Here is a 26,758-nt window from a genome sequence, read left to right on the forward strand (position 1 = left end):
CTGAAACCACTCCTGCTAGCCACATATCACCTAATAATTTCTGTCCATTGAAAATTTGTAAAAGTAGAAACCAAAATTTGAATTACAGGCCAACCTCTGATTGGGATCAACTTTTACAGGTGGCATATTTAGAAGACAATCTTCAATTTTGATCTGCCATGAAGCCATTAATTTGGGCACATAAAAAATCAGGCGACTTAGTTACAACTGGAGCCATCATTCGACTGGATTCTGGTCCAATCAGATCCATTCTTGATTTCCTTGTCTTCGCTGACCAAAGTGTATTTATGTTGCATAGATTTTACGGTTTAGATCTTTCCTTGTATTGAGGGTGTCAGAATTGTTAGAAGTAGTTAACAGGGCAGTGTTGTCTTTTTCATGTTATCCTTTCTCTCTTATATCTGCTGTAATTTTCCTAAGGGTATTGTAGTCATTTCTGCCTTGGTAGAATGTTCATACAACCTGGGTCGACAGTAAGGAGAAGTGAACAGATTTCTCCTTTCTAGTCTTCCCTCTTTTCTTCTCCTTCGCTTCCCTTTCTCTTCCTATCTTCTCTTTCTTCTATCATTTTCTTCACCTTTTTCTTACTTTATTAAAGTTGGAACAGAGGGGATCAGGGGTATTTTTGGTATTATTCGAACATCCAAAATCCCATAAGGGCATTCTTGATATTTCCCCTATTCTGTCAAGGTTAATGGCAGAATCCTTAGATGATATTTATCAGGATAAAATGAAGGGGTAGTTTTAGTATTTGTTATAAACCTCAAGGGGGGTTTTAAGGACCTTTTCTTTTTTTGATAATAATACAGATCATGCAAGAAATCAATGGGATCTGTATCTGCATTGTATGTACACATGATTCTTTCAGGGTTTTCTAATGAATCTATTAATACTGATGCGGTGGTTGTAACCTGTTAGTATGTTATTATGTACATGGAACCAACTATAGTTACTTGTTCGAGAACCTTTTGAATCTTTTATTCATAAACTCTAACAGTGTCAGATGAAAAACTTCTCCATCTTAAACACGCTACTACAGTATATAAATGTGATGCAACAGAGTCTCTTCTTTTACATTTGTCAGATTCTTTATTTCCTTTCTGGGGAAAGTTTTGATAAACTGCACCAAATGGGTTTTATACTTCATGGCTCATAAAAATTGGGTGGTTGCAAAATAATAACATTTTTTTTACAAATCTCACTTCTTTTTGATGCCATTCTAGATACCTCTTTTTCCTATCCCTTCTTTTCCTCATTTCCCCCCTTCTTTGAATTGACAAAGAAAGCACTTTGTAGGTCAGTCCATTGCTAATTACAGATATTTGTCACATTCTCTTTAGTTTACATATGTTATATTGTCATTCTTCCATGTGCATCACTTTGATCTGCGTAGTTATTAAGATTTGGTATTTCTTATTCAATTAATAGAAAACCATTTCCATTCCCTCAACTACAGAGAAGCCATCCTCCCAAGATCCTCTCTCCACAAAAGTCAGTCAACGGGTTGTCCCTGCATATCGCAGGTAAAGTAGCAAGCCCATTTTTACATGCATGTAAATTCCATCTTCTGCCTTATTTCCATAATTTGGTATCCCGTTGGCAGGGCAAAAGTCAGAGGAGTCCTCCTGCAGGATACAGAAGGCAGTGAAGATAACTGAAAGGTAGATCTTATTATATGTTTATTTCAGCTTCTTCTTACTGTGAAAAGTATCAGATTCATAGAACCTTGATTTTCATTTGCCAAATAATAGAACCTTCTAGGTTTTATGCATGTATTAGCGCAGTGGCTGATGGAGTAAACCAGGTTTACATGTGGGGATCTGCTATACACTTGCCATTAGGTCTCCTTGTCCTAAAGAGAGTTGTAAAATCTATAATAAATATTTTCAGATGGTATGTCTCTGTTTTTTATTTTTTTTGTCATTTTATTCTGTTAATATGAATACAGAATGAAATGTTTGTCTAGAGGCAAGCATGTATTCCTACAATCAGTGGTGACAAACCCAGATGATCAATGTGATTAAAGAGTTGATGTGCTAACAGACCTGTTGACAGATGTATTGTATGTACTATACACAGGTTTAGTGCCCACAGGGGTATTTTTGTAATTTTGTAGTCCTCTTGTGTTGTACGGCCAGTATTGTATAAATACAAATGCTTCACTCGCTGAAGCAGTTCTTTTTGAGGCCTTAAGTCTGCAGCATCTTCTCTTCTTCTTCTTCTTCTTCTTCTTCTTCCTCCCTTTCTTCTTCTTCTTCTTCTTCTTCCTCCTTCCTTTCTTCTTCTTCTTCTTTCTGCTCAACATGGTATTAGAGCGGAACCGACCAGGCCTGGAAAACAACCAGCTGAGGTCTCTCTCCACTGCTGCGTAGAAGCCATAGTCCTGATGCTCGAAGACAAGGAAGAGGAAGCATTCTCTAGTGCTGCGGTTAGTCTCCACTGACGAGTAGGGTTCTGCTACAAGAAAGCTGACTGTTCAACTTCCTAGTGCAGAAAAGGGTTCTGCTACAAGTTTTTTTCCTTCTTCACTCTCCAGCTGGAGTTGCTCGGCTAAGAAGACTGTAGAAAACCATCCCAGAGGTTCGAAGAAGGATTCTGGCCTACAGAGAAGATTGGGTCCATGAGTGTACTGCCTATTCACAGTTCGGGTGACCTAGGTACTGAACTGAAGTTTCTCTGTTTATGGTTCTCTTCTTGCGCTATTTCGATGGACTGTTCATGTCCTAAAATCTGAGTAGGGACTGTTCAACTATTTTTTTTCCCTCCTCCGATTGTGTGTTGCTCTATCAGCTCTCTAAGGGACTGTTGATGAACCCTAAACCCTAAGTGACTGTTCGGCTGCCCTGGAAAGTGGATATCAGCCGATTAGGTGTGGTGAACCACCACCTGTGTTGCTGTTCCTACTGAGAGAGCTTCATGAAAGTTGTAAAACTGTAGGTCATTCAGACCTGGTTACACTGCAAGTGCAGTGTTCGTTTATTGTTCTGTGGACTCCTACAAAGTGTAGGTCATACAAACTAGTACTGCAGCTGCAGTGTTTGTGCTTGGTTCTCTGTGAAACCGAAAATCAGCAAGTGCCTAGTTGTGGACTGTAGCAGCTCTGTAAGGCAGTGTGCCTTTGGTTTTGTGTACTTCTAAACCTAGAATCATGAATAGTGAAGATTCAGCTACATCCGGAATCTCCACAATGCTGAATGGAATGAGTGGGAGTAGTGACCTATCCTTCCCTATGGCTGTTGTTCCTCTTGATAGGTTAAATTACCTAGAGTGGTCAAGAGGGATCAAGTTATATTTAACTGCAAGGGGAAAAATTGGCTACATAAATGGAAGAATCAAAGAACCACCTTCTGGAAATGAAGAACATGATAGATGGGATCAGGAGAATAGTATGGTTATGTCATGGCTTTTGATCTCCATGCAACCGCAAATAAGGAAGAAATTCATATGGGCTGAAACTGCAAATGAGATCTGGGAACAGGCAAAATCCACATATTCTGAACTTCAACACTCTTCCAAGAGAGGGGATCTCCAGAAGAAAGCAGAGGATAAGGAAAAATTATGGTGCACTAATTGTCAGAAGCCCCGACACACCGAAGATACTTGTTGGGATCTCCATGGGAAACCAAAGTGGTCTCAGGATCTACCTAAGAAGCAAGCCTCAGATGTAAGTAGAAGGCCCGGGCAACAAGGTACCAAAAAACATCACATGGCCAACATGGTTACTCGGGAGAATCAGCCCTCCACTTCTACTATGACTCAAACACCACATGGCCAACATAGCTACTCTGGATCTGACCCAAGGGAGGATATTGTAAACTCCTTCCGTGACCATTTGGAGCTTTATGGTAGAGCAATTCGCCAGGTGGATGCTCCTCTCACCACCTCTTTTGCATCCACATCAGGTAATCCTGCCACAGCTTTCCATGTTGCTTCTCACAACCTTGACTCTCCATGGATCATTGATTCTGGAGCGTCAAAACACATGACTGGTATGTCCTCTTACTTTCAAACTTATCACCCTCTTTCTGGAAGAGATAAAGTGAGACTAGCTGATGGATCATACACTTCCATAGTTGGTCAAGGAACTCTCTCTCTTCCCTTCGGCCTTACTCTTTCTGATGTTCTTCATGTTCCAAAATTCCCTATGAATTTGTTCTCAGTCAGTAGTGTTACAAATTCCTTAAACTGTTCTGTGACTTTTTTCCCTTCCTACTGTGTGATTCAGGATCTGGCCTCGGGAAGGACGATTGGTAGGGGACGTATGGTTGATGGACTCTACATGCTAGAGAATACGGCTGGCCTTCATTTTACAGAGTCTATGAGTCAGTCCGGAAAAAGTAAAATGTATTTGTGGCATTGTCGTCTGGGTCATTTGTCCTTTGAGTCCTTGAAAGTTGTTTTCCCAGAACTGTGTAAGTCAGTGTCTGTTTCTAATTTTTCTTGTCAAACGTGTCAGTTAAGCAAGCATTGTAGAACTCAATTTCCTCAAAGAAATAGTAAATCTGAGTTTCCTTTTCACATTGTGCATTCTGATGTGTGGGGCCCTGTTACTTTACCTTTTGAGAGTGGCTACAAGTACTTCATTACTTTCATTGACGATTATTCCAGATACACTTGGGTATATCCAATGCGAACCCGTGAGGAAGTACCAAAAATTATCCAAGATTTTCAGCGGATGGTCTTCACCCAATTTCAGACCGAGATTCAAATATTTCAATTAGACAATGCAAAAGAGTAGTGACCTCACGGAGTTCTTTGCTTCACATGGCTCACTTCATCGGAGCTCTTGTGTCCGCACGCCACAACAAAATGGTGTGCCTGAATGGAAGAACTGACACCTCCTTGAAGTGGCACGGGGTCTACTACTCCGCATGAATGTTCCCAAACGATTTTGGCTTGAGGCTGTCCTTTGTTCTACATACCTCATTAACCGAATGCCCTCTCGTTGGTTGAGTACAAAGCCCTTTGTTCTACATACCTCATTAACCGAATGTACTCCGCATGAATGTACAAAGCCCTCTCTTTCCTAAGGCCCCTCTTCTTTCTATCCCTCCTCGTGTTTTTGGTTGTCGGTGCTTTGTCCAAAACCTATCTCCCACCCGAGGGAAATTGGACTCTCGTACTATCCTGTGCATATTTCTTGGCTACTCATTCTCTCAGAAAGGGTATCGTTGCTTTGGTCCTGTTTCTCGGAGATTCTATGTCTCCATGGATGTTACCTTCTTTGAAGATGAGCCCTTCTTTCCTGTTTCTCCTTAGGGGGAGTGTAGACATGAGGAGAAACTGGTTCAACTTCCTCCTCTTCCTAATCCTTCTCCTCCTTCCCCTTCTCCTTCTGATCCTCCACCTTTCCGTGTTTTTTCTCGTTGTCGTAAAGGCCAACCAGGTTCAAGAGCTGTGGAGAATCCAGAAGCTGTACCTCAAGTGCCATCAAATTCCTCGGGGGAAGATCATACTCACTCAGGTAACTTGACTCCCAATGATGGTCTTGACCTCCCTGTTGCTAATGATCTTGACCTTCCTATTGCCCACAGGAAAGGTGTTAGGTCGTGCACCACTGAACACCCCATTTCCAACTTTGTTTCCTATGAGAACATCTCACCTTCATTTCGTGCCTTCCTTACCTCCATTGACAGTATCCCTATTCCCAAGAATGTGGCAGAAGCTCTCTTAGTACCAGAATGGACAAATGCCATGAAGGAAGAAATTGATGCTCTTCATAAGAATGGCACGTGGGAACTTGTTGATCTCCCTAAGGGAAAGGATCCAGTTGGATGTAAATGGGTGTTCACTGTTAAGCATGGGGCTGATGGAACCGTGGAGAGGTATAAAGCTCGTTTAGTGGCAAAGGGTTTTACTCAAGTATATGGAGTTGATTATGCATAAACCTTTGCCCATGTTGCCAAAATGAACTCTATTAGAGTACTTTTCTCTCTTGCTGCCAATCTGAATTGGTATCTACATCAGCTCGACATCAAGAATGCCTTCCTGAATGGTGACCTTGAAGAGGAAGTTTATATGGTTCAAGCCCCCGGTTTTCTGGCTCAAGGAAATGAACAGAAAGTGTGCAAGTTAAAGAAGTCTTTATATGGGCTGAAGCAATCACCAAGAGCTTGGTTCAGCAGATTTCATACTGCAGTTCAGCAAAGGGGATACAAGCAATGTCAGTCAGATCACACACTGTTTGTAAAAAGGGAGAAGGTAAAATGGCTGCCGTAATATTATATGTGGATGACATAATTGTTACTGGTGACTGGAAGGATGAAATTCAAAGTTTGAAGGGCTTCCTTGCCACTCAGTTCGAAGTGAAAGATCTAGGGCCTGCCAAATACTTCCTTGGAATTGAGGTTGCCTGATCAAAAAAGGGTATCTTCATCTCCCAAAGGAAATATGTCCTAGACTTGCTTAAGGACACTGGGAAGATTGGGGTTAAGCCAGCTGACTCCCCCATTGACCCCAACCATAAGTTAAGTGACAGCCAAGGTGAACCTCTTAAGGATGTGAAGCAATTTTAGAGGCTTGTAGGGAGATTGTTGTACCTCTATGACTCGTCCAGACATAGCATATGCTGTTGGTGTCCTCAGCTAGTGGCTATTGCACCTTTGTAGGAGGGAACCGCGTTACTTGGAGGAGTAAGAAGCAAACCGTGGTAGCTAGATCCAGTGCTGAAGCTGAGTACTGTGCAATGGCACATGGAGTAGCCGAAGGTACGTGGATAAAGAATCTATTGGGAGAGTTGGGTTTTCTAGTGGACAAACCCATGACTCTACTCTGTGACAACAAGGCAGTTATAAGTATCGCTACTAACCCGGTACTACATGATAGAACAAAGCACATTGAAGTTGACAAGCACTTTATCAGAGAGAAAATCATCACAGGCGAAGTATGCACTCCATACATCAGCTCTGAAGACCAACTAGCAGACATCTTTACAAAAGGGCTAAACCATTCCAGACACCAAGATCTCTGTGACAAGTTGGGCATGATTGATATTTATGCCCCAACTTGAGGGGGAGTGTTGACAGATGTATTGTATGTACTGTACACAGGTTTAGTGCCCGCAGGGGTATTTTTGTAATTTTGTAGTCCTCTTGTGTTGTACGACCAGTATAGTATAAATACAAATGCTTCACTCGCTGAAGCAGTTCTTTTTGAGGCCTTAAGTCTGCAGCCTCTTCTCTTCTTCTTCTTCTTCTTCTTCTTCTTCTTCTTCTTCTTCTTCTTCCTCCTTCTTCTTCTTTCTGCTCAACAAGACCCATTCCCACCAATCCTGGAAAAGCTCTCTGAGCTCTCAAGTTTGACAATCTTTGTCAGTGACCTGACCAATCTGATGTACAAAGAATGCTTTCTAAAATGAGGTCTTAGTAGTAAATGGTTCAAAGTTCAAATCATACTAAATGCTTGAGAGGGACGGAGATGGAACACATTCTCTACACCACTTAATCCTCCAATGAAGGTGCACTCTTACTTGCTGTTAAACCGTCATCCTTGGCTATTGTTTTGAGATCCATCAGAGGTCTGACAACTTGGAGGTTGGAATTTCTACTTCCTAGTAGAGAGTCCTGGAATGCACATGTAGACATATTTCATTGAGTGATAAACATATCCTCTTTGAAGCAATCACAAGATTCATGCTAACTCTGTTTATCTTATTTTTAGAACTTTATGGTTTGCTTTAGAAGTCCAATTTGTGGGTTAAAGCATAATACACTATATCTCAAGAGGATCTGCCCTGAAAACAACAACATTCATATCTCACCCACCAAATGAAAAACAGAAAGAGGAGAAAGAAAACCAAAGGAAATCTCATCACAAATTTCTTAAGAATATACATATCTCATATTGCATTTTCTTTCTGCTCTAAGTAATGCAAGATGTAAGTACAATATTTGTGTGGTCTTTCTCAAAGAACTGACCAACCTAAAAGCTTAAGCTATTAAGTGAGGTTGCTGAGTAGTTTCTTTTTTTTTTTTTATAACATGCCCCCTCATGCGAAAGCCTATTGGGCTTGAAACGTGGACAAGCACAGGCCTACCCATACCTTGTTCTGCAATTTAATTAATTATAATGGGGGCGGTGAGGATCAAATTGAATGCTACACCACTTGGTCAAACAGGTTCTGATACCATCTCAAAGAACTGTGAGCAGGTTTTTATTCTCTAACAGTCTTTCCATTCAAAAAGGGTACTCGTTTTGACCTCTCGTTTTGCTTTTCTTGCTCTTGAAGAAGGACCAGAAAGCAGGTAAGCAACCACCAATGTGTCTGCAAAAGATATATACATATTTAGCTGCATGTTTATCAATTACGAATGTATATACAACACCTAACTGCATGTTTATACATGTAATTGTTACTTCATACCTGATAGATAATCCAACTTTACATTTTAGTTTTGGATTAGAATCAGAGTACATATTCTCTAACCAATTCTTATCTTTAGATTGGATGATGAAGACTTTGTCAGTTGATTTAAGTGGTAGCCATCCAGACTTAACAAACAGGTAACACTTGAGTCATTTTCAAGAAATCTGCTATTTTAAATGTTATAAAATTTCCAAATGCTTCGTGGTACTTGTACAAACCAATTTTGAAATGAACCCTTTTCACAAGGGCTGTCATTCCATTTATGAAGGCATCACAAGGGAAATTTTATGGAGTTCTTTTTCTTATGAAAGATAAATCAAAACTGGATCTAGAGGTATTAAAACAGACTTACCATCTCTTTATCTTCAAGCCTCTTTAATTCCAAAAATAGACAGGTCGCAAAAAAAATTAATCATGAAAGTGAAGGAAAAGAAAACTCCCTTTCCTTTATAACTAAAATCAAGCTTTTTAGACCTTTTAAAATTTAAGAATTGGTCAAATTGATGTCTATGTTATGTATATAATATTTTAGATTCTAAGCAGTTGAGGAAATACCTGCTTCTACTACTATTTCTGCTACTGCTGCTACCACTGCTCGAAGTGCTTCCTTTGCTTCCGCTATTGCTACTTGATCCACCGTAGTTACCCTCTCCTGCCACTGAGAGCCTTTTCTTCCACCACTCCTTATCCACACCTTTTTCAGGTCCCTCTAGCGATTGGGGTTTAGGAGAAACTTTAGAACAGCTACCTGTTGCTGAGTTCTTTTTGTTCTTCTTTTTTGAACCCATTCTAGTTGGGAAAAACATCTTAAGAAGAAAAACTCCACTATCCATGCTTCCATTTCGCATAATTTGCCTCTTCTTATCACTTTTCTTGATATTCCTTCTTCCTTTGTCACCCTGCATCTTGGCATCAATATTTAGAATCCCATCTTCATCCACAGTTGCTTGTTGAACTCCTGGCATAATTGGCTGCTCAACAAGATCTTTCAAAGATAGCTCGTAATTGGACTCGGGCATGTTTTGGATCATCTCCATCAATTCCCGCCGGCCTCTGGCAATAGCCTGTGAGCGAGATGCTGGGGAAAGATGGTAGTGGTGGTGGTTGTGCCGTGGGTTCAATGGTGAAGCTTCAGTAGGACTAGAGGGTGAACTTGCTTTCCACAAGGGTGGCGACGAGTTGCCGGATTCATCTTCAATTTGTGTTTGAGATCCAAAATCTATTCCACTGCTACCTTCTTTACCATAATTCTGATAATTTTGAGCTGTTCTTCGAGCCCAGATGCCCAAATCTATATTGCTTGAACTGTCATAACTGTCATTTATTCTGCTGCTATGGTTTCCAGCAAACCCTTGCCGGAGATCAAGCATTGTTTAGGGAGGGGTGAAAGGAAAGAGAAGTTGAAGGAGAACAGGAACTGTGGCCTTGTTAAGAATAAAAAGACTGAAGAGGTTGGCGTGGTTGCATTATTATCATCAATCCAAGTCTCTTGTCATTTTCTGCCTTTAATGGTGTGTGGTGCGGGTCATAAAAGTCAAGCACTTCTAGATGGGCATACGTAGGCCCAATCTCCTCATTTTCCGTTTCGTGTCATCCTTTTGTTTTCAGTTATGGGAAAAACTACCGTGTCCTTTTCCTTTTTTTAGTTCCTGATTACACTTAGGAGGATAAATAATGGGGATAGGAGGTCTTTTGTGAATCTCAGAATGCAGTTTGCACAATTTGGAAATGGACCAATGGTGAGTGAAATTTCTGCTTATGGCCAAACGGCCTGCCAAAGGACCTGCTTATTGACCCGGAAAGCTGGTCTGGTGGTGGGTTGGATGGTTCAACTAGCTGTTTCAACCGGCAAAGTGATCAAACCTATCAAAAACCCAGGACCCAGTCAACTGCTTACCGATTTGACCACCTGGGTCAACTACGGGTTAAAACGTTGGCTTGATCCTCAATTATATAAATAGGGTTCAAACTCTCCAACTGCTATTAATTCTGTAGCCAGGGCATAAAGAAGGTTACACAAGGATTACAATGCCTAACAGACAGGATACTGAAAAAAACTTGTAATCAATCAACGAGTATTCGTAAAAGTGGTAACCAATCAAGTGGGTTTTCATCAAAATTCATGGGGTTTTGATTGGTCAAAAAAAAAAAAAAACGGTAGCCAATCAGTTCATCAAAATTGGATTGTGATTTGTCAAGTCCTTTCTGGTATCATATCTTTCTGGCATCATTTCTCCTAATGAAAAAAAAGCCTTTTGTTCAAAATAAAACTGAAGTTTTGATGACCTTGGGGATCTTGGCATCATAGATTTCTCTAATGTATGCTGCGATTCATACTTCTTACTTAGTGGGATCTTGTTTGTGACATCAAGACTGGTTTGACAAAAAATAAGAGATAGAAAGTTGAGAGAGAGAGAGAATGTTCTCAAGGAATTTCACAAATTTTGTTGAAGTACTTTCTCTCAACTTTCTATGAGACCAAGACATAGCCTAATGGAAAAGAGAAAGGGAACTTTTTGGGTCTACGAATTTATGTGCATCAGTTTTTCTGGTTGCTGATGTACAAAATAAAAGGTATTTACAACCAGTGTCAACTTTCAACCCTTTGAACCTTGGGTTGAATGTGTCGCCTGACCTGAGCTTTAAGCCAACGAAAGAAGGGGGGTTTGCTTTTCTGCTTTGTTTGTTCGTGTTTGGGTCTATTTGTTTGTGCTGTAATTTCACTTGCACTAGTAGTACAAATAAATGAAAGTTCAGACATGAAAATCACAAATTTTGCTTTCCGTTGAGTTCTACCATATTTGGCTTCAGGTTTTAATGTTTTATCATACTTTGCATTATTATGAAAGAAAAAAATAATGCAAAACCCATAACAAAATTAAACCAAAATTTGGACTTGGAGGCTCTAAACTTTTTCACCAAGGCCAATGATTTCAACAGAAGGGATATGTCTGACATTAGGAGAAAAGACAAGGCCAGAGCAGTTCTCAAACCATATATTAGGTGGACAGAATGAAGCCCCACCCAGCTTTGTCTGTTCTTTGTAGCCTAAAAGTCTTTGCTTTTATTGTCAAGAGTCTGAATCACAACAATACTTTATTAACACAAATTCTTGATCATATGTTTTCAATGTGATCTCCTTACATGGGAACAGATACAACAAAGTAAGAGAATCACATGGTGGGACCCACGAAGATACACGTGTGGCAAGTCATTCACACAAGAAAATTAGGGTTTTTCTCTCTTTCTGCGTTTGGGTTTTCTAGAAGATATCTTGGGTGATTGGTCTAGATAATTGGGCCTCTCTTATCATCCATATATATATATATATATATATTTTGCTTAAGACTGATGGTAGAATTATCAATTATCTGCTTGAAAACTACTTAGTGATGGGAACCTGACCGTCCGATATGATCATGATCATATGTCTGTCACATTGCTGACATATCTGACCGTTGATGGTGACCTAACAGAAAATCTTGGGAGAATTATAAAATTGGGTCATACGACAGCAAGAAGGGAGTAGTCTCCCTTTTGGGGAAGACTTGACTTCTGAGCAAAAGATAAATTGTTCACGCCAGAAGACCCATGCCGTAACTAATGACGAAATTTCATTTTAATTTTTTGTCATCGGTATTGGGTCTATAATGTCCATGAAATTCAGCGAGATTTTGGTTTTTTTGGCTGCAGTCAATGAAATGAAATGTGAAAAACATTGGTGGGAATTTTGAGAATAATATTAAAATAGTAAAATGAACTATATAAATGTAAATTTAAATTTTGTTGGAAAATTTTGCTTTGGATATAAGACCTGAGAGAGAGAGAGAGAGATGGGTTTATTAGTTAATAGCAGATTTGATGGTTCAACTGGTTGATTTGCTTTGTGAAATTATCAAAATCACCCATATGAACTCTCTTTGTCACAAAGGGTCACCGGTTGATATACAAAAGTTATAAATAGTAAATCAATATATTAATATATAAGATAAAAATAATTTTTTTTATTTTCTTTATTTTAAAATTAATGAGGTAGACTCGGATCAAATCCGAATCCGAACTGAGACCCCACCATCCAATTAAATTTCGGGTCAGATTTGGATTTGAAGTTCCAATGGTTGGATCAGATTTGGATGTGGTTGGTCTGGATTGAATCCGATCTGATTACAGCTACAAGTGTAATAAAGAAATCAAGGGATATTGAGCTTTGGATACAAAGAAACTTTGGAAAGGAATATCATAACCTCTTCTCCATTTGTTTCATCATTATTCTTCTCTTGGACTCTAAGATAATCATACCAACAAAACTTTAAGGAACAGAACATTGAAAGGGAAAAAGCAGTCTTTGCTAACAGGTTGTTCAAGACAAGTCTTTCTCCTAAACAAACTCCACCAGAAAGATATTCAAGTGGGATATGGCCTCACTTAGATGAATAGAAGACAAGCAATGAATTGAAATTTGAAATTATGATGTTAAGTTTGTTGAGAAGCCAATTTTTAGGCTTATCATGATTTTAGTTGGGATTCAAATTTTGTACCCTGTTGTGCACATGCAGGTGCAAAGGGTTGCTTCATTTGAAGAATCTCAATTACAATGGGCTTGAGATCAGACATGGGCCCATTCAGACGTGGTCTCTGTGTGTACACATACAAGTGAAAATTGGGTTGCTCCATTTGAAAGAATTTCATCTACACTGGGCTTGAGTTCAAAAGTTGGCCCATTCAAAATTTTAAAATGCTCAACCCAATCTGACCCAAGTTGCACCCCTAATAAAATGTGGGTCCATCAATGTAAAAGTCCTTAGATCGCAGTTCACAAGTACTGGTCGCAGGTCAGATTTTTGTCTTTGCCATTTCCTTTGATAGAAAACCATGACAGAAGCTTTGGCATATTATGATATAAAAGAAGCTACGTAGAACATATACTATTCAATGTAAGATTTCTTTCCTAATAGAAGATAGAAATAACCCAAAACTTGTACATCAAAATAACTGTCTCTATAAAATCATGAATATATGGTAAGAAAATTTAATAATTTATAAGAGAAACCCAGTGCTTCATGCACTCAACTGAAGACAGTAGGGGTGCTCATAAAAAACCGAACTAAAAAATCTGATTAACTGAACCTATCGGTTTGGTTTTGAGTCAATATTTTTCAGTAACTGAAGACAGTACGGGTCCAGCTTTTGGTTAACCTAGAAAAAACCTACAGTTAACCAAACAAATATAAAAATACATATTATAAATATAAAAATCTGAAAAGTAGAAGAACCAAACCAATCGAAAACTGAGTTGATCAACCAGTTAACTGGTTGATTTGGTTTGGTTTCAGTTCAGAACATTGCAGAAACCAAATGGACTGGTTCAGTTTGAAATTTATGCTCACGCAAGACCCTTGGAATGAGGAGATGCAGAAAAAAGAATATTTAGGGGGTGTTCTACAATGTGAATGTTTTTGTTTTCATTTACTTTTGAAATCATCAAAAGAAACAAAAATACACTCATTTTTTCAAAAGCAAAAAACAAGTTGGTTATGTTTTAAAAGACCATACATGTTTTTGAAACGATTGAAATAATGGTTTTTAAAACAAATTTTTGTTATGTAGAAATTATATGATTTATGGAATGTGATATTAATTAAACAGATAAAACGACTCTTTTAATGGTTGAACTTTGCCTTCTAAAACATGCCAAATTGACCTCTTTACAAGCCAGGTGGCTCATTTTCTTTTATGATCCAAAAATTGCATGGATCAGACAGTTCAATAATCCAATTCAACCTCTCAAGTCATTCAAATAAAAATGGGGTGGAGAGTGATTGTCCTAGATGCCATGGTATCCAAAAAGAATAATGCTAAGGTCCCCAAGGGAGAGCCCCTAGGTTGAAATTAACAAGTTTGTCCTCGTTTCTTTGCACCTCATTTGCTAGCCAGTCCACAGCTCAATTTGCTTGTAGATGATTCAACCTCGCACATCTTCTTTATCGCCAGACAGTCATTGATGATGTTCTTCAATTTCTAGGGCAGGTTCAGAACTTACTATAAGCAAAGAATAAATAGTTTGGAATCTCCCTTAGTAGTTATGGGAAAACCCATGAAATTAAGAGCCATGTTATGGGCTTCCATAGCAGCCCAAGCCTTGGCCATATTAATCGTTGTTATCCCTTAGTAGTTATAGGCTTTAATATCAAGAACATGACCAAGATGATTCCTCGCAATTCTACCAATTGAACAATTCCCCAAGTTGTTGCGTAAAGCATCAAAATTTATTTTTATCCTAGCAAATCCTTTGTGGGAAGTCCATTGTTGAGAAGGAGATACAAAAATGATTTTAACTTTGGGTGGGCGCTCGAGCTTCCACATATTAGTATTCCAATTAAAGGTCGAATCCAACTTGGTCGCTGAAATGCATTTGACATTATAAACAATTTTGACCAACAACTCCCCATCGGAGCTTAGTATCCATATCAGTCAATCCCCCTCTCTCTTCTGTAGGAATGTATATGGCTTTAATTTTTGACCAAAGATGAGTAGGAACCGAACTTCTCACTTTCTGTTCATTCCAGCTTGTCCTCTCTACGTTCATCACTTACACACAAGCCTATTATTATTTTCACTTGCTTGCTAACCAACTATATTATTAAGAGAGAGATCTCTCCAAAAATTAATCAAGTTTCCATTGCCCACAGACCAACCGCTTCCATTTTTAAGGAGCTCTAGTGCAGAGAGGATTCCTCTGTAAGCCCAAGGAACTCTCTTCTTGATCTTTACATCCCAAAAGCTCTCATTCTTGAGGTATTTGCTCTTTATAATTCTAACACATAGATTGTCCTCTTTTTTCAAGATCTTCCACCCCAGCTTTGCCAAATTCACTTCATTAATCCATTTCAAATTCTTAAGAAGCAACCCACCTCAATTTTTTGAGTGCACACCTAGTCCCATTTATTAAGGTGAATGAGTTTCTTCTCACTTGAATTTGTCAACAAAAATGACCGTTGTTTCTTGTAAATGTCCTCTAAAACATTGTTTGGGATCTTAAAGGACCTCATAATGAATTGAGGCATCGATTATATTGATTGTTGCATTTAACAAGGTAGTTCTCCCTACTAGAGAGAGAGAGATTCAAGTCACTAAATGTCAATTTATTGCAAGTTTACTTGGTATTTCTCATTAAAGTCACTAAATGTCAATTTGGTTACCTTGCCAACAATGATAGGAGCCCCTAAATATTTCCTAGCATTTCTTCCAAATGGGATTTTAACAAGTCTAGAAAGGATTTTCTTCGCCTTAGAAGTGATATTGCTTGAGAAATTCACATCTGACTTGGGAAATTTTGGGTGTTGATCTGAAGCTCTCGCAAACTGATTTAAAATATCAACAATTGTCTTGCATGTCGGGAATGTGGTCCTTGCAAAAATCAGTCATTTGCAAATTGAAGGATGGGAATTTTGGGCCCTCCCCTAGAAATGCTATGATCAATATGGTTTTCAATTCCCCTAGATTCATTTTCAAACTTTCTCGTAAGTGCTTTAGCACATAGGACAAATAGGTAGGGGGAGAGGGGATCATCTTGCTGATCCCTTTCGTGGGCAAGATTTCTTTAGTCAGGGTTCCATTTATTAGAATCTGGTAAGAGACAATTCTAATGCTAAGCAATCCAGAATTCATGAAACCCAAATTTTCTAAACACTTTTTCAATAAACTCCACTCTAGCCTATCATAGGCTTTTTCCATATCAATTTTGTAGGACATGATACTTCCCTCTTTTTTTCTTCATTGTGTGCAACATTTCATGAGCAAGGAAAATGTTACCATTTATTTGTCATTCGGGAACAAAGTCACTCTGGAATGGTAAGACAATTTGGTTCAGAAAGGGTTAATTTTGTTAACAAGAGTTTTAGAAATGATTTTATAGATCATATTTCATAGACTTATTAGTCGATAATTGTTGAAAGTTTCTGAGTTTTTATTTTTGGGGATAAGGAAAATGAACATTTTATTTAATATCTCATAAAATTTCCCTGAGTGAAAGAGTGCTTTTACTGCATTGCAGACAGATTCCCCCACTACGGGCCAAAATTTTTTGAAGAACAAGGCATTCATCCCATCTGGTCCTAGGGATTTTAGATCCTTAATTTAGAAAAGTGCTTCCTATATTTCCTCATCCATTACCTTTGAAATTGTTTCCTTATTTTGTTCATGAGAAGTGCATTTCTCGATGTCATCAACAAACTCATTTTTACCAAATGTTCCTTGTGACCAAAATCTTTCCTCAAATTTTCTATAAAAAGTATTTGCAATGTAAGCTTGATCATGTGTCCAATTTCCGATGTCATCTTTGATTTTGATGATCCTATTCTTAGCCCTTCAATGGTGGCATTTAGATGGGATGGGAAAATATAGTATTCTTATCTCCCAAGTTTATCCAGTTTATTTTAGATTTTTGAGCCTAATATATTTCCTTACATTGGAGGGTGTTGTTGTCAAGCAGTTTTTGGACACTCTTTCCAAATTATATAAGGCTATGTTCTCTAGATCCTTAATCATCCTAGCTTGGATGTTTTTCAGCCTTGATAATAGATTTTATTGTTTAAAGATATCCCCAAAATGAGTTCAGCTCCATTCTTTGAGATTTCTAGTCAGATTGTTACATTAAATGAGGCTTGTGACTGACAAAGAAAGGAATAAATGGAATGAAAACCTGATCACATCCTTAATTCCCTTATGTGTATGGCTACGAATTAAGCCTATATTGATCCCCTCGAGTGGTGAATAGGATAAACTAGTGTGGAGGCTCTCTTTGAATGGCAGTTTTTCAGTCAAATCGGCGTACAATGAAGAAAGTCGTGCTAATAGGAGTAGTGGTTCTATCAATAGGATGTTAAATAATGTTTGGAGGCTTAACCTCCCCTAAAAGCTAAAGATATTCCTATTCTTAGTCCTTAGTCGTAAGCTTCCCACTAAGAGCAACCTCATAGTTAGAGGATGTAATATTGATAGTGCTCTGGGGAGGTGGAAGACTTGGACCAGTTATTTTTAAACCATAGCTATTCATAACAGGTATGGATGACTATGAATCTCGACCTTCCATTCCCTGTCAGTGGGGGTGTAACAATTGGCAATTGGTGGACTAGAATTTCAAGTTCTAATGCCATTTTGGCGAGTCCACTTGTTTTGGAAAGAATTGTGATTTTGTTATTGTTTATTTGGAAAAATAGGAATAATTTAGTTTTCAACAGTAAGTCCTCCTGTCCTTTGATTCTCCTTGAAGAAGCCCTCCACTATTTTTGTGAAATTGAGTCAAGTCTATCTGAGGAGGGGAAATCAAAGGGCTTGGAGACTTGAAAACCTATAGTCTGGAAGGCCTCGAGAATGAGGTTAATTAAAATTAATTTTGATGTCTCTTGTAACTTGTAGGGTAAATGCTTCGTGGATTGCCTAGTTAAAGATCATAGTGGATCAGTGCTAGACCATAAAAGCTTATTGCGTAGCCACTACCTTTATTAATGTAGCTGAAGCATGGGCTGCATGGGAAGCTCTCAACATCACCATCAACTTCAAGGACTTCGACCGAGGGGGATTCAAAGCTTGTCATCGATTGCCTTAAGAAATCTGTTGATCTGTCGTGGAGATTGAAGAATATTATTGAGGAATACCTTCCCTTGTGCTCTCTTCTTCCCACTAGGGTATCTTTGCATCATTCTTATTGGGAGGCTAACCAAGATAGTGACTAGCTCACACATAATGCTAATTCTGGTGGGAGTGTTACCCCATGTTGTGTATTACATTTCGACTTACCAAAAAAACATATTGGATAGCTCTCAAACCATTTGTATTAACTTTCCATTTTTGCTTGACCACATTTTAGAGGCTATGGTTGAGACACCACAATGGATGGAAATTCCCCCATCGCCTCGACCGTGATTATATATATATATATATATATATATATGTTAAATATATATTATATTATATTATATATTTAAACTATTATTTATATTTTAACATTTTTATTATTGTAAGTAAATTTATTTTTCAAAAAATACTGTTAACTAAAATATTTTGGGGATTCGAGTCCCCGTGGGGAACTCATCCCCTTTGGGGATCAAGAATGAAGGACAACTTTTATCCCCAATCTTTTATCCCAAATGGGGATTGGGGATTTATTTCAGAATCGGGATTGGGGATAAAGAATATGATCCCCACTCGAACCCGTCCCATTGCCATTCCTAAACACCACATTGCTTCAATGCTAAATGGTTTAGGCACCCAATCTATATTAAAATGGAATGTGCCAAGTTGCATTTTTCTGTATTGTGGTTTGTTTGCATGCCCCATTCGTTTATCGCTATGTTGGGGTGGGAAAGTTGACCAACTTTCCCATGTTCTTTTGCAAATACATGTGGAGACCATGGAAAATACAGATTCCCCTGGGTAAGTTAAAGGCCATTTACTTGGAAAAATCTTACCTACCTTAGAGGTGGATAAGTTACTTTCCCATCGTGGGGTGATTTTGTTCAATCGAAAATACCCCTGTTAACAAGCTTAGGCAAACATTAGCTTCTTCCCCAAACCTCCTATTTAGGAAGAATATCCACCGCTAGAAAGAACCCTATACCTCTACGATTCGTGGAAGAGGCTTCTACTGAGTCCATCAATATTTTTTTTTCCTTCCAAAGAACTATAAACTACGATTTGATTCTTATTCACAATTATTTAAGGGCTTGCCTGTAGTAAGCAAATCTCTCCACCATCTCCACTCCTGCAGTCCGTCTTCCAAATCTTATACCCTCAAAGATTGAAGAATCAATTAAGCAAACCGAAAAAGAAAATTAATTAAGAAAAGAACTCACCTATGATGAATGATGCAGATCTCCAACCACCGCTCTTGGATCTGCTAACTCGGCGACCTTTATAATCCACCATCCCTTCTACCATATCTCCTTCTCCTCCTCCCAGCAGCGGAGATTCACTTGTTGAAGTGTCACACACCTCCATTCTTCCTAGTCCCCTCCTAGGCTGAAAGAATGGTAGGATCCATCTAATGGACGCCATAAAGGTTGCAGAATGGGTGGACGAATTTAAAAAATTTTCCTACCTTCTCCCAACTGGGAATCACATTCCCTAAATTTAGAATACAATATTCAAGGATTCTACTTGAACCATAATCGAATTAGATCTGAACCAAAAAGAAAAATGGAAGATTATACCTGATCCAGAGAAACAGTATCTCCCAAAGTTGGTGTTCACGCCGAAAGAAGACACCAAGATCCGCTCCTGCTGAAGATGACACAACTGTGGGTGGAACGGAACCAGCAGAGTGCATCCTACACACTGGATCCTTCGCAAGAACCCTCTGGAATTTCTGAACACTGAATCTTTTTCAGTCTTTTCGCAAGACTGATGTCAAGAACTGATTTATTGGCTTCCTATTGCTGCAAAGATCAAATCTTGCAAGAGGGAATGGCGGCGGCTGGAGGAGAACTCATGGGACGAAGATGGCTGAACTGCTTCTCTTCTCTCTAGAGTTTTTGTATGAGATTTAATCTCTGTTCGCAGGATGATTTCTTGCCAAAAAACCCTTGGTTCGAAATCTGATATATTTCTCTTGGGTTTCTCCTCCTTTCTTCTTGATTAAGAAAACCTCCTAATTAGGAGTTATCCCAATCCAAATCAGTATTTGGATAGGGGATTATCTTAATCCTATCTACAGATTAAGTTAGCTTACTCCTAATCTTATCAGAAGGTTACCAGATTCAAATCTAATTTGAATTTGGTCTCCTGGAGTGGATAAGGTTAAAGGCCCAATCCTTTTACTAACATTAACCTCAGATTCGCCCCATAGATGGGTGATCATATCAGCCCAGCTCGAAATGGGCTTTTGGCCCATTATATGTTCAGTGTTTAACTAGTTTCCAATCTGCTGCCCAGTTGGGCCTTTTTGTATGGCGTGGGACCCAAGCATTGATCTACACACCAGCCATATGGGTTCGGCCCAGCCTTTATTACAAGGCCCAGCCGAATTCACTGAAAAACTCAGTGAACCCCTGAGTCCATCACATGGACCCTATGGGCCCAACACTTACATTAAGTGGTTCCTGGGCCAAGCCATCTTATAAAAACCCAGGGACTGTGGGCAGGTGCAAGATTAGCCCATCAGGTATTATCCTAAATGGTCTTACACTTAACCTCTCAGCCCTTAATGATCAAGCACTGCCCGACAAGAGAGGACCTCTCCCTCGGCTGCAAGGAACAGTGCCGCACTCTCTACTCACATGGATCCCAGGAATTAAAACCATTTGCAAATATTTCGAAACCGTACATATATATATAAATATATAAATATATTAATTTTGCAAAACAAAATTCCAACGATTGAAATCAACTGCCGGCAGTTTGGTTTCCATCAGAGAGAGTGCATTCCCGATCATTACCTTTGTCCGACAAAGGGGCTGATCCTGTCACTATGGTCATCCACTCAGATGAATTCTCAGACTGTCCCAACATGCCCAGGTTTTGATCCCCACCAAGGATCTCACTGATTGGCATATCAAAGACAGCCTGATCCGACACCTAGTGAAGTATCATAATCGAGTCTAGGGGTCAGGTGTAACTTTCCAGTTTTACCCATCTGTCTCCAAGGTCTAGGGTAATACTGGAAATCTGGTCCGGTTCAAGGATTCGAGTAATCCCATACTGTATGTGCCTTGGGTCTTACCCTGGTGGCCGAGATAGGCCATCCCAACACTTGGTGGTACACCAGTATCAGCATTGGCAGGATAAATCTCCCTAGACTTATCCAATGGCTGTGAACATTTAAAACTAACACGAGTCTCTATAAGTGTCCAGTTTTAGGGTCTTACACAGAATTATACCAAACAACATGAATCAAACATGCACTTTATTTATTTACACTAAATGTCAAAAGTACATCAAATCGGATTGAAGCTAAGGGCATACAAGACTATCTAACATAGGCCTCATCTGATGGTATTTTGGACCATGCCAAATGTGAATGAGTTGAAACTCAATTTCAATGGGGCAGACGGTAATGGACACATAGGGCTGCGTCTAGTGTTGGTTTGTGATTGATTGGGTTCCTTTTGATATGGCATGGACCTATTACACAGATTTATAAAACATAATCTCCAAAAAAAATTTCATTTAGGCCAAAAGGGTAATGTTGGCAATAGTGTAATATATGGGCCTCTTATCCAAGAAAGTTGGTGAGACAAAAGAACATGTGTAAGTTAGAGTGCATCATTTACTTGGGTAAATTTCAACAAAAAGAACGTGGGTAAAAAACTTACCTCGGTAAATTTTACCTAGGAAACACTTGCCTGGGTAAGTGAATTCGCCCAGGTAAGTAAGATAGCAATAAACGAATGAGGCCTCAAAGTAACTTATCTTTTTTTCTGGTTTCTTAGCAAAGACACCTATCTTTTATCTAGCTTTTTTTTATTTTTCTAAATTGGACAAAACAATCAAGTGATCAATCACCTTTAATACATTTAACACACCTCATTAATACACCATTAACTCTCTCTCTCTCTTCTCTCTCTCTTCTTTACCATTAATTTTTTAATAATCCCTCACTAATTATGCCATTAACTCTCTCCTTCAATAACTCGTGCTACTAATTCTCTCTCATCTCTATTACTCTATTAAATTGCATTAAATACATTAACATTATCTATATATCCATTTCAATTTAACTATAATTATATATGTTAGATATATTTGCATTAAACTTTAATTATTTGTAAAGATTAATTATATTGAAATTGAGATATTCAATTATATGTTAGTACTAAATAAAAATAATTTAGTAAATTACTTAAATAAAATAAAAATAATTAATATTTATTATTAGTGTTAAATTTTTTATCAATATAATAAAAAATTTAATTAATAAAAGGAATAAGATAAATTAAAAAAAATATCAATTTAAAATTAATATAAAACTAATACAAAATTATCAATCCATTATTAGTTTCATAATTAAATTTTATTAATTTAAAACTAACTTATGTTCTATTGAAAAATAAAAGTTTATATAGGTAATTAAATTTCATAAGGAATTTAAATTTAATAAAATATTAATATACTTAAATAAATTCAATTTTTACTAATTTCAAACATTAATAAAAAATATTAACTTTAAATGTAGTTTAATTATTTTTAAAATTAATTTAAAAATAAGGAAAATTATAAAAAACTCCTTGGGTATTTTAACAATACTATGGAACTCTCCAGTGTTTTGACCTTAACAAAACCCTCCCCTAGTGTTTTGGAAAGTGTTGCAAATGCCTCCTTTTTATCAGCATCCAAATAAAAAATGTTGATGTAATGCATTAATTTTACTTCACTTCAGCCTTTTTACCTTACTTTGTCCAAGAAGAGTAATGAGAATTATTCTTTGAAAATTGTCTCGCAAAATAAATTTGTGGAGGATAAAGTTGAAACTTAAATTATGTATGATGATGCATTTATAATGATTAGGGTATTTTGGTAACTTCATTGTCTTTGTTACTGAAAAACCAAAGTTTAAGGAGGTATTTGCACCTTTTTTTTCCTCAAAACTATAGGGGAGGCCTTTGTTAGGGTCAAAATACAAAGGTGGTTTATAGAATTGTTATAAGAAGATTTTTTTTATAGTTTTACCTAAAAATAATACGAACATAATAATAAACCAATAAAAATTAATAAAAAAATGTTTTTCAAAAGAATTGATAAAAAGTTAACATTAAGATATAAAAATAGTACAAATTTATCTAAAGAATAGAAAATTGGCCACTCTCGCTAAAGCACAACTTAGATTGTGATTAGATAAACTAGACATATCCCTACAAAATAATAGAGCTCTATCCTCAATTGGAAATGTAATAGAGCTCTATCCTCAATTTTGCTTATAAATAAGGTTATGTGCATCGTAGACTAGTTCGATTTAAGATACCTTTGAAGCACTAAAGCGAATGGTCTGATGCAAGGACCATTCAGACTATCCCTTTTCATTGTTTTTTTTATAAATTTCATTGTTTTTAGGAGTGTTTTCAACCAGTTGTTGACCCAACTGGTTGAACCGCTTGAATCCTCATTGCCAAGATTCCAGGTCTAGTTCAGTCAAGACCTACCAATGCATGCACACACAGTTAAGAACTTTTTGACACGGTTGGTTTGACTGTTAACCTATTCGACCCGATGACCAAGTCGTAGGTTGCACGCTCAATGCATGAAAACTTTTAGAGGCACTTTGTACTCTGATATCCAATTGAGGTGATTTTTTTTGGGTAACTTTTGAAGATCTATGTGCCCCAAAGCCCGTAAGTGCTTTGCCTCGCTATTTTCATGAAAAAAACATTTTTGGCCTCAAATTGCAATTTTTAATATTTTTATAAATAAAAAATTGAAAACTAAGTGAAAAAACATAAATTAAATACAAAAATACATGTGACATATTTAAAACATATCTATATATTATTATTTATATATATAATTAGACCTATTCATGGGCCAGGTAACCCAACGACGTGGCCTAGCCTGACCCCATTATTTTTCTGGCTTGGACAAAATTTCATGCTCGTGGTTCAAACTCAGACTTTCTCAAATAAGCTTGGCCCAGGCCTGAGCCCGTCCTGATACTATTACATATATAAAAAAATACTTATGTTCAAGGTTCAAAGTATCAATACAGGCCGATACGCCGGTATTAGCTTGCATCAGTGCTTTTTTTATGTTTTATTTATTTATTGTTTCAAAACCAGTTCAGAGGGGTCGGTTTAAGTCTCGGCTACCCTCTAAACCATAGTCTGACTTGATACAACCCCTGTAGGGGCATATTGGGATGCCATTGGCATGAGCCATATCGGCCAATACGTATCGATACTTTGAACATATAGGCAATTTTCCATAAAAGACCACAGAATATAGGCAATTTTCCCTTTTTGTTGGCCATATCCTCGTGATTATTAAAGTTAACTTTGTACCACCACCCTTTAAATGAATCATCATCCTATGGGCCCATGTAACTTGGTCTAAAGTTCATCCATGTTTGTTTAGCTATGATAAATATATGAGCAATACTCCCCTCTTCATTACAATGGGAGCACAACTTATTGATATTCATTCCTTTTCTTCTTAGCAAATCCTTTGTGGAAAGTCCATTGTTGAATGGAGATACAAAAAAGTTCTAACTTTGGGTGGGCACTCGAGCTTCCACACATTAGCAATCCAATTAAAGGTCAAATCCAAGTTGGTTGCTGCAATGCATTCGACATTATAAACAGTTTTGACCAAGAACTCCCCACTGGAGCTTACTATCCATATCAGTCAATCCCCCTCTCTCTTCTTTAGGAATGTATATGGCTTTAATTATTGACCAAAGATGAGTAGGAACCAAACTTCTCACTTTTTGATTATTCCAGCTTGTTCTCTCTCTACGTTCATCACTTTACACACAAGCGTATTATTATTTTCACTTGCTTGCTAACCAACCATATTATTAAGAGAGATAATCCACCTAGTTATCTCTCCAAAAATTAATCAAGTTTCCATTGCCCACAAACCGACCACTTCCATTTTTAAGGAGCTCTTGTGCAGAGAGGATTCCTCTGTAAGCCCAAGAAACTCTCTTCTTGATCTTTACATCACAAAAGCTCTCATTCTTCTCACTTGAATTTGTCAACAAAAATGACTATTGTTTCTTGTAAATGTCCTCTAAAACATAGTTTGGGATCTTAAAGGACCTCATAATGAATTGAGAGAGAGAGAGATTCAAGTCACTAAATGCCAATAAATGTCAATTTATTGCAAGTTTATTTGATATTTCTCATTCCAGTCACTAAATGTCAATTTGGTTACCTTGCCAATAATGATAGGAGCCCCTAAATATTTCCTAGCATTTCTTCCAATTGGGATTTTAAGAAGTATAGAAAGGAATTTCTTCGTCTTATTAGGGATGTTGCTTGAGAAATTCACCACTGACTTGGGAAATTTTGGGTGTTGGCTTTAGGCTCTAGCAAACTGATTTAAAAAATCAACAATTATCTTGCATGTCGGGAACGTGGTCCTTGCAAAAATCAGTCATTTGCAAATTGAAGGATGGGAATTTTGGGCCCTCCCCTAGAAATGCTATGACCAATATGGTTTTCAATTTCCCTAGAATTCTTTTCAAACTTTCTCTTAAGTTCTTTAGCACATAGGACAAATATGTAGGGGGAGAGGGGATCACCTTGCTCATCCCTTTCGTGGGCAGGATTTCTTTAGTCAGGGTTCCATTTATTAGAATCTGGTAAGAGACAATTCTAATGCATTCCATTACTTAACCAATCTAGAATTCATGAAACCCAAATTTTCTAAACAATTTTTCAATAAACTCCACTCTAGCCTATCATAGGCTTTTTCCATATAAATTTTGCAGGGCATGATACTTCCCACTTTTTTCTTCATTGTGTGCAACATTTCATGATCAAGGAAAACGTTTTCATATTTATTTGTCTTTTGGGAACATTCCTACACACCACATTGCCTCGATGCTAAATGGTGCAACATATAAATGTTTTCATTTATTCCAGAATTGGGGTTGGGGATAGAGAATATGATCCCCATTGGGGATTGAGAATGGAGGGCAACTTTTATCCCAAATCTTTTATCCCAAAAGGGGATCTGGGATTCATTCCTGAATTGGGGTTGGAGATAGAGAATATGATCCCCACTTGAACCTGCCCTGTTGCCATTCTTAGACACTACATTGCCTCGATGCTAAATGGTTTAAGCACCCAATCTATATTAACATGAAATGTGCCAAGTTGGCATTTTCCTGTTTTGTGGTTTGTTGTCAAAGTAACTTATCTTTTTTTCTGGTTTCTTAACAAAGGCACATATCTTTTATCTAGCTTTTTTATTTTTCTAAATTGGACAAAATAACTCAAGTGACCAATCACCTTTAATACATTTAACACACCTCATTAATACACCATTAACTCTCTCTCTCTCTCTTTCAATTATAAACACCTTCACCTATAACAATTCAAAATTATAAACACCTTCACCTATAACAACCATATTCGCCCATGAATTGGCATCACTTCCAAGCTGGCACCTACCCCAACTGTACAGTGGAGTTAAGATTTTTAGGAGTGGATTGAACAGTAAAAATCCCAAAATTTTATGGATCAGTTTTCATTCAGTACTTACAAATACATAACTAACAATTATTAAAGAAAATGAATGTGTACTTAGACATCACCAAAGTGAAACCCCCTTCTCTATGCCAACTAAGTAGATGGAGCAAAAAGGTATTGCTCAGAAAGGTAAAGCCAAGAGGGGTGACTTGGGTTTCTCCAAACTTACATCCTCTAGATTTATAGAGTAGAGGTTTGACTCTCATAAAGA

The 26,758-nt window shown here is 37.7% G+C and overlaps 2 protein-coding genes across 10 annotated transcripts in view; one reads left to right on the forward strand and one right to left on the reverse strand.

Moving 5' to 3' along the window:
• LOC104599545 (uncharacterized) overlaps positions 1 to 18,127 on the forward strand; it is a 33,259-nt gene extending 15,132 nt beyond the window's left edge. For 2 of the 9 annotated variants that reach the window (XM_010262126.3, XM_010262125.3), the window contains 3 exons: positions 1,457 to 1,523; positions 1,604 to 1,661; positions 8,442 to 8,657. In XM_010262126.3, coding sequence (XP_010260428.1) covers positions 1,457 to 1,523; positions 1,604 to 1,661; positions 8,442 to 8,469 — 153 coding nt within the window. In that variant the 3' untranslated portion in view covers positions 8,470 to 8,657. Of the gene's footprint in view, positions 1 to 1,428; positions 1,524 to 1,603; positions 1,662 to 1,779; positions 2,194 to 8,441; positions 8,658 to 12,921; positions 13,800 to 17,782 lie in introns of those variants that run through there. The other 7 variants (XR_016076151.1, XR_016076154.1, XM_088887466.1 and 4 more) reach the window with 7 other exon arrangements.
• Positions 7,792 to 9,825, reverse strand: LOC104599544 (uncharacterized). The gene is made up of 2 exons (XM_010262123.3): positions 8,921 to 9,825; positions 7,792 to 8,263 (listed from the first exon to the last, which is right to left on the reverse strand). The coding sequence occupies exons 1-2, from the start codon at positions 9,733 to 9,735 to the stop codon at positions 8,176 to 8,178; spliced, it is 903 nt and encodes a 300-aa protein (XP_010260425.1). The 5' UTR covers positions 9,736 to 9,825; the 3' UTR covers positions 7,792 to 8,175.
• Positions 18,128 to 26,758: the final 8,631 nt, after the last annotated feature.

The sequence above is a fragment of the Nelumbo nucifera genome, chromosome 1 (assembly GCF_055504915.1).
Source record: "Nelumbo nucifera cultivar China Antique chromosome 1, China Antique-T2T, whole genome shotgun sequence".
Lineage (NCBI taxonomy): Eukaryota > Viridiplantae > Streptophyta > Magnoliopsida > Proteales > Nelumbonaceae > Nelumbo > Nelumbo nucifera.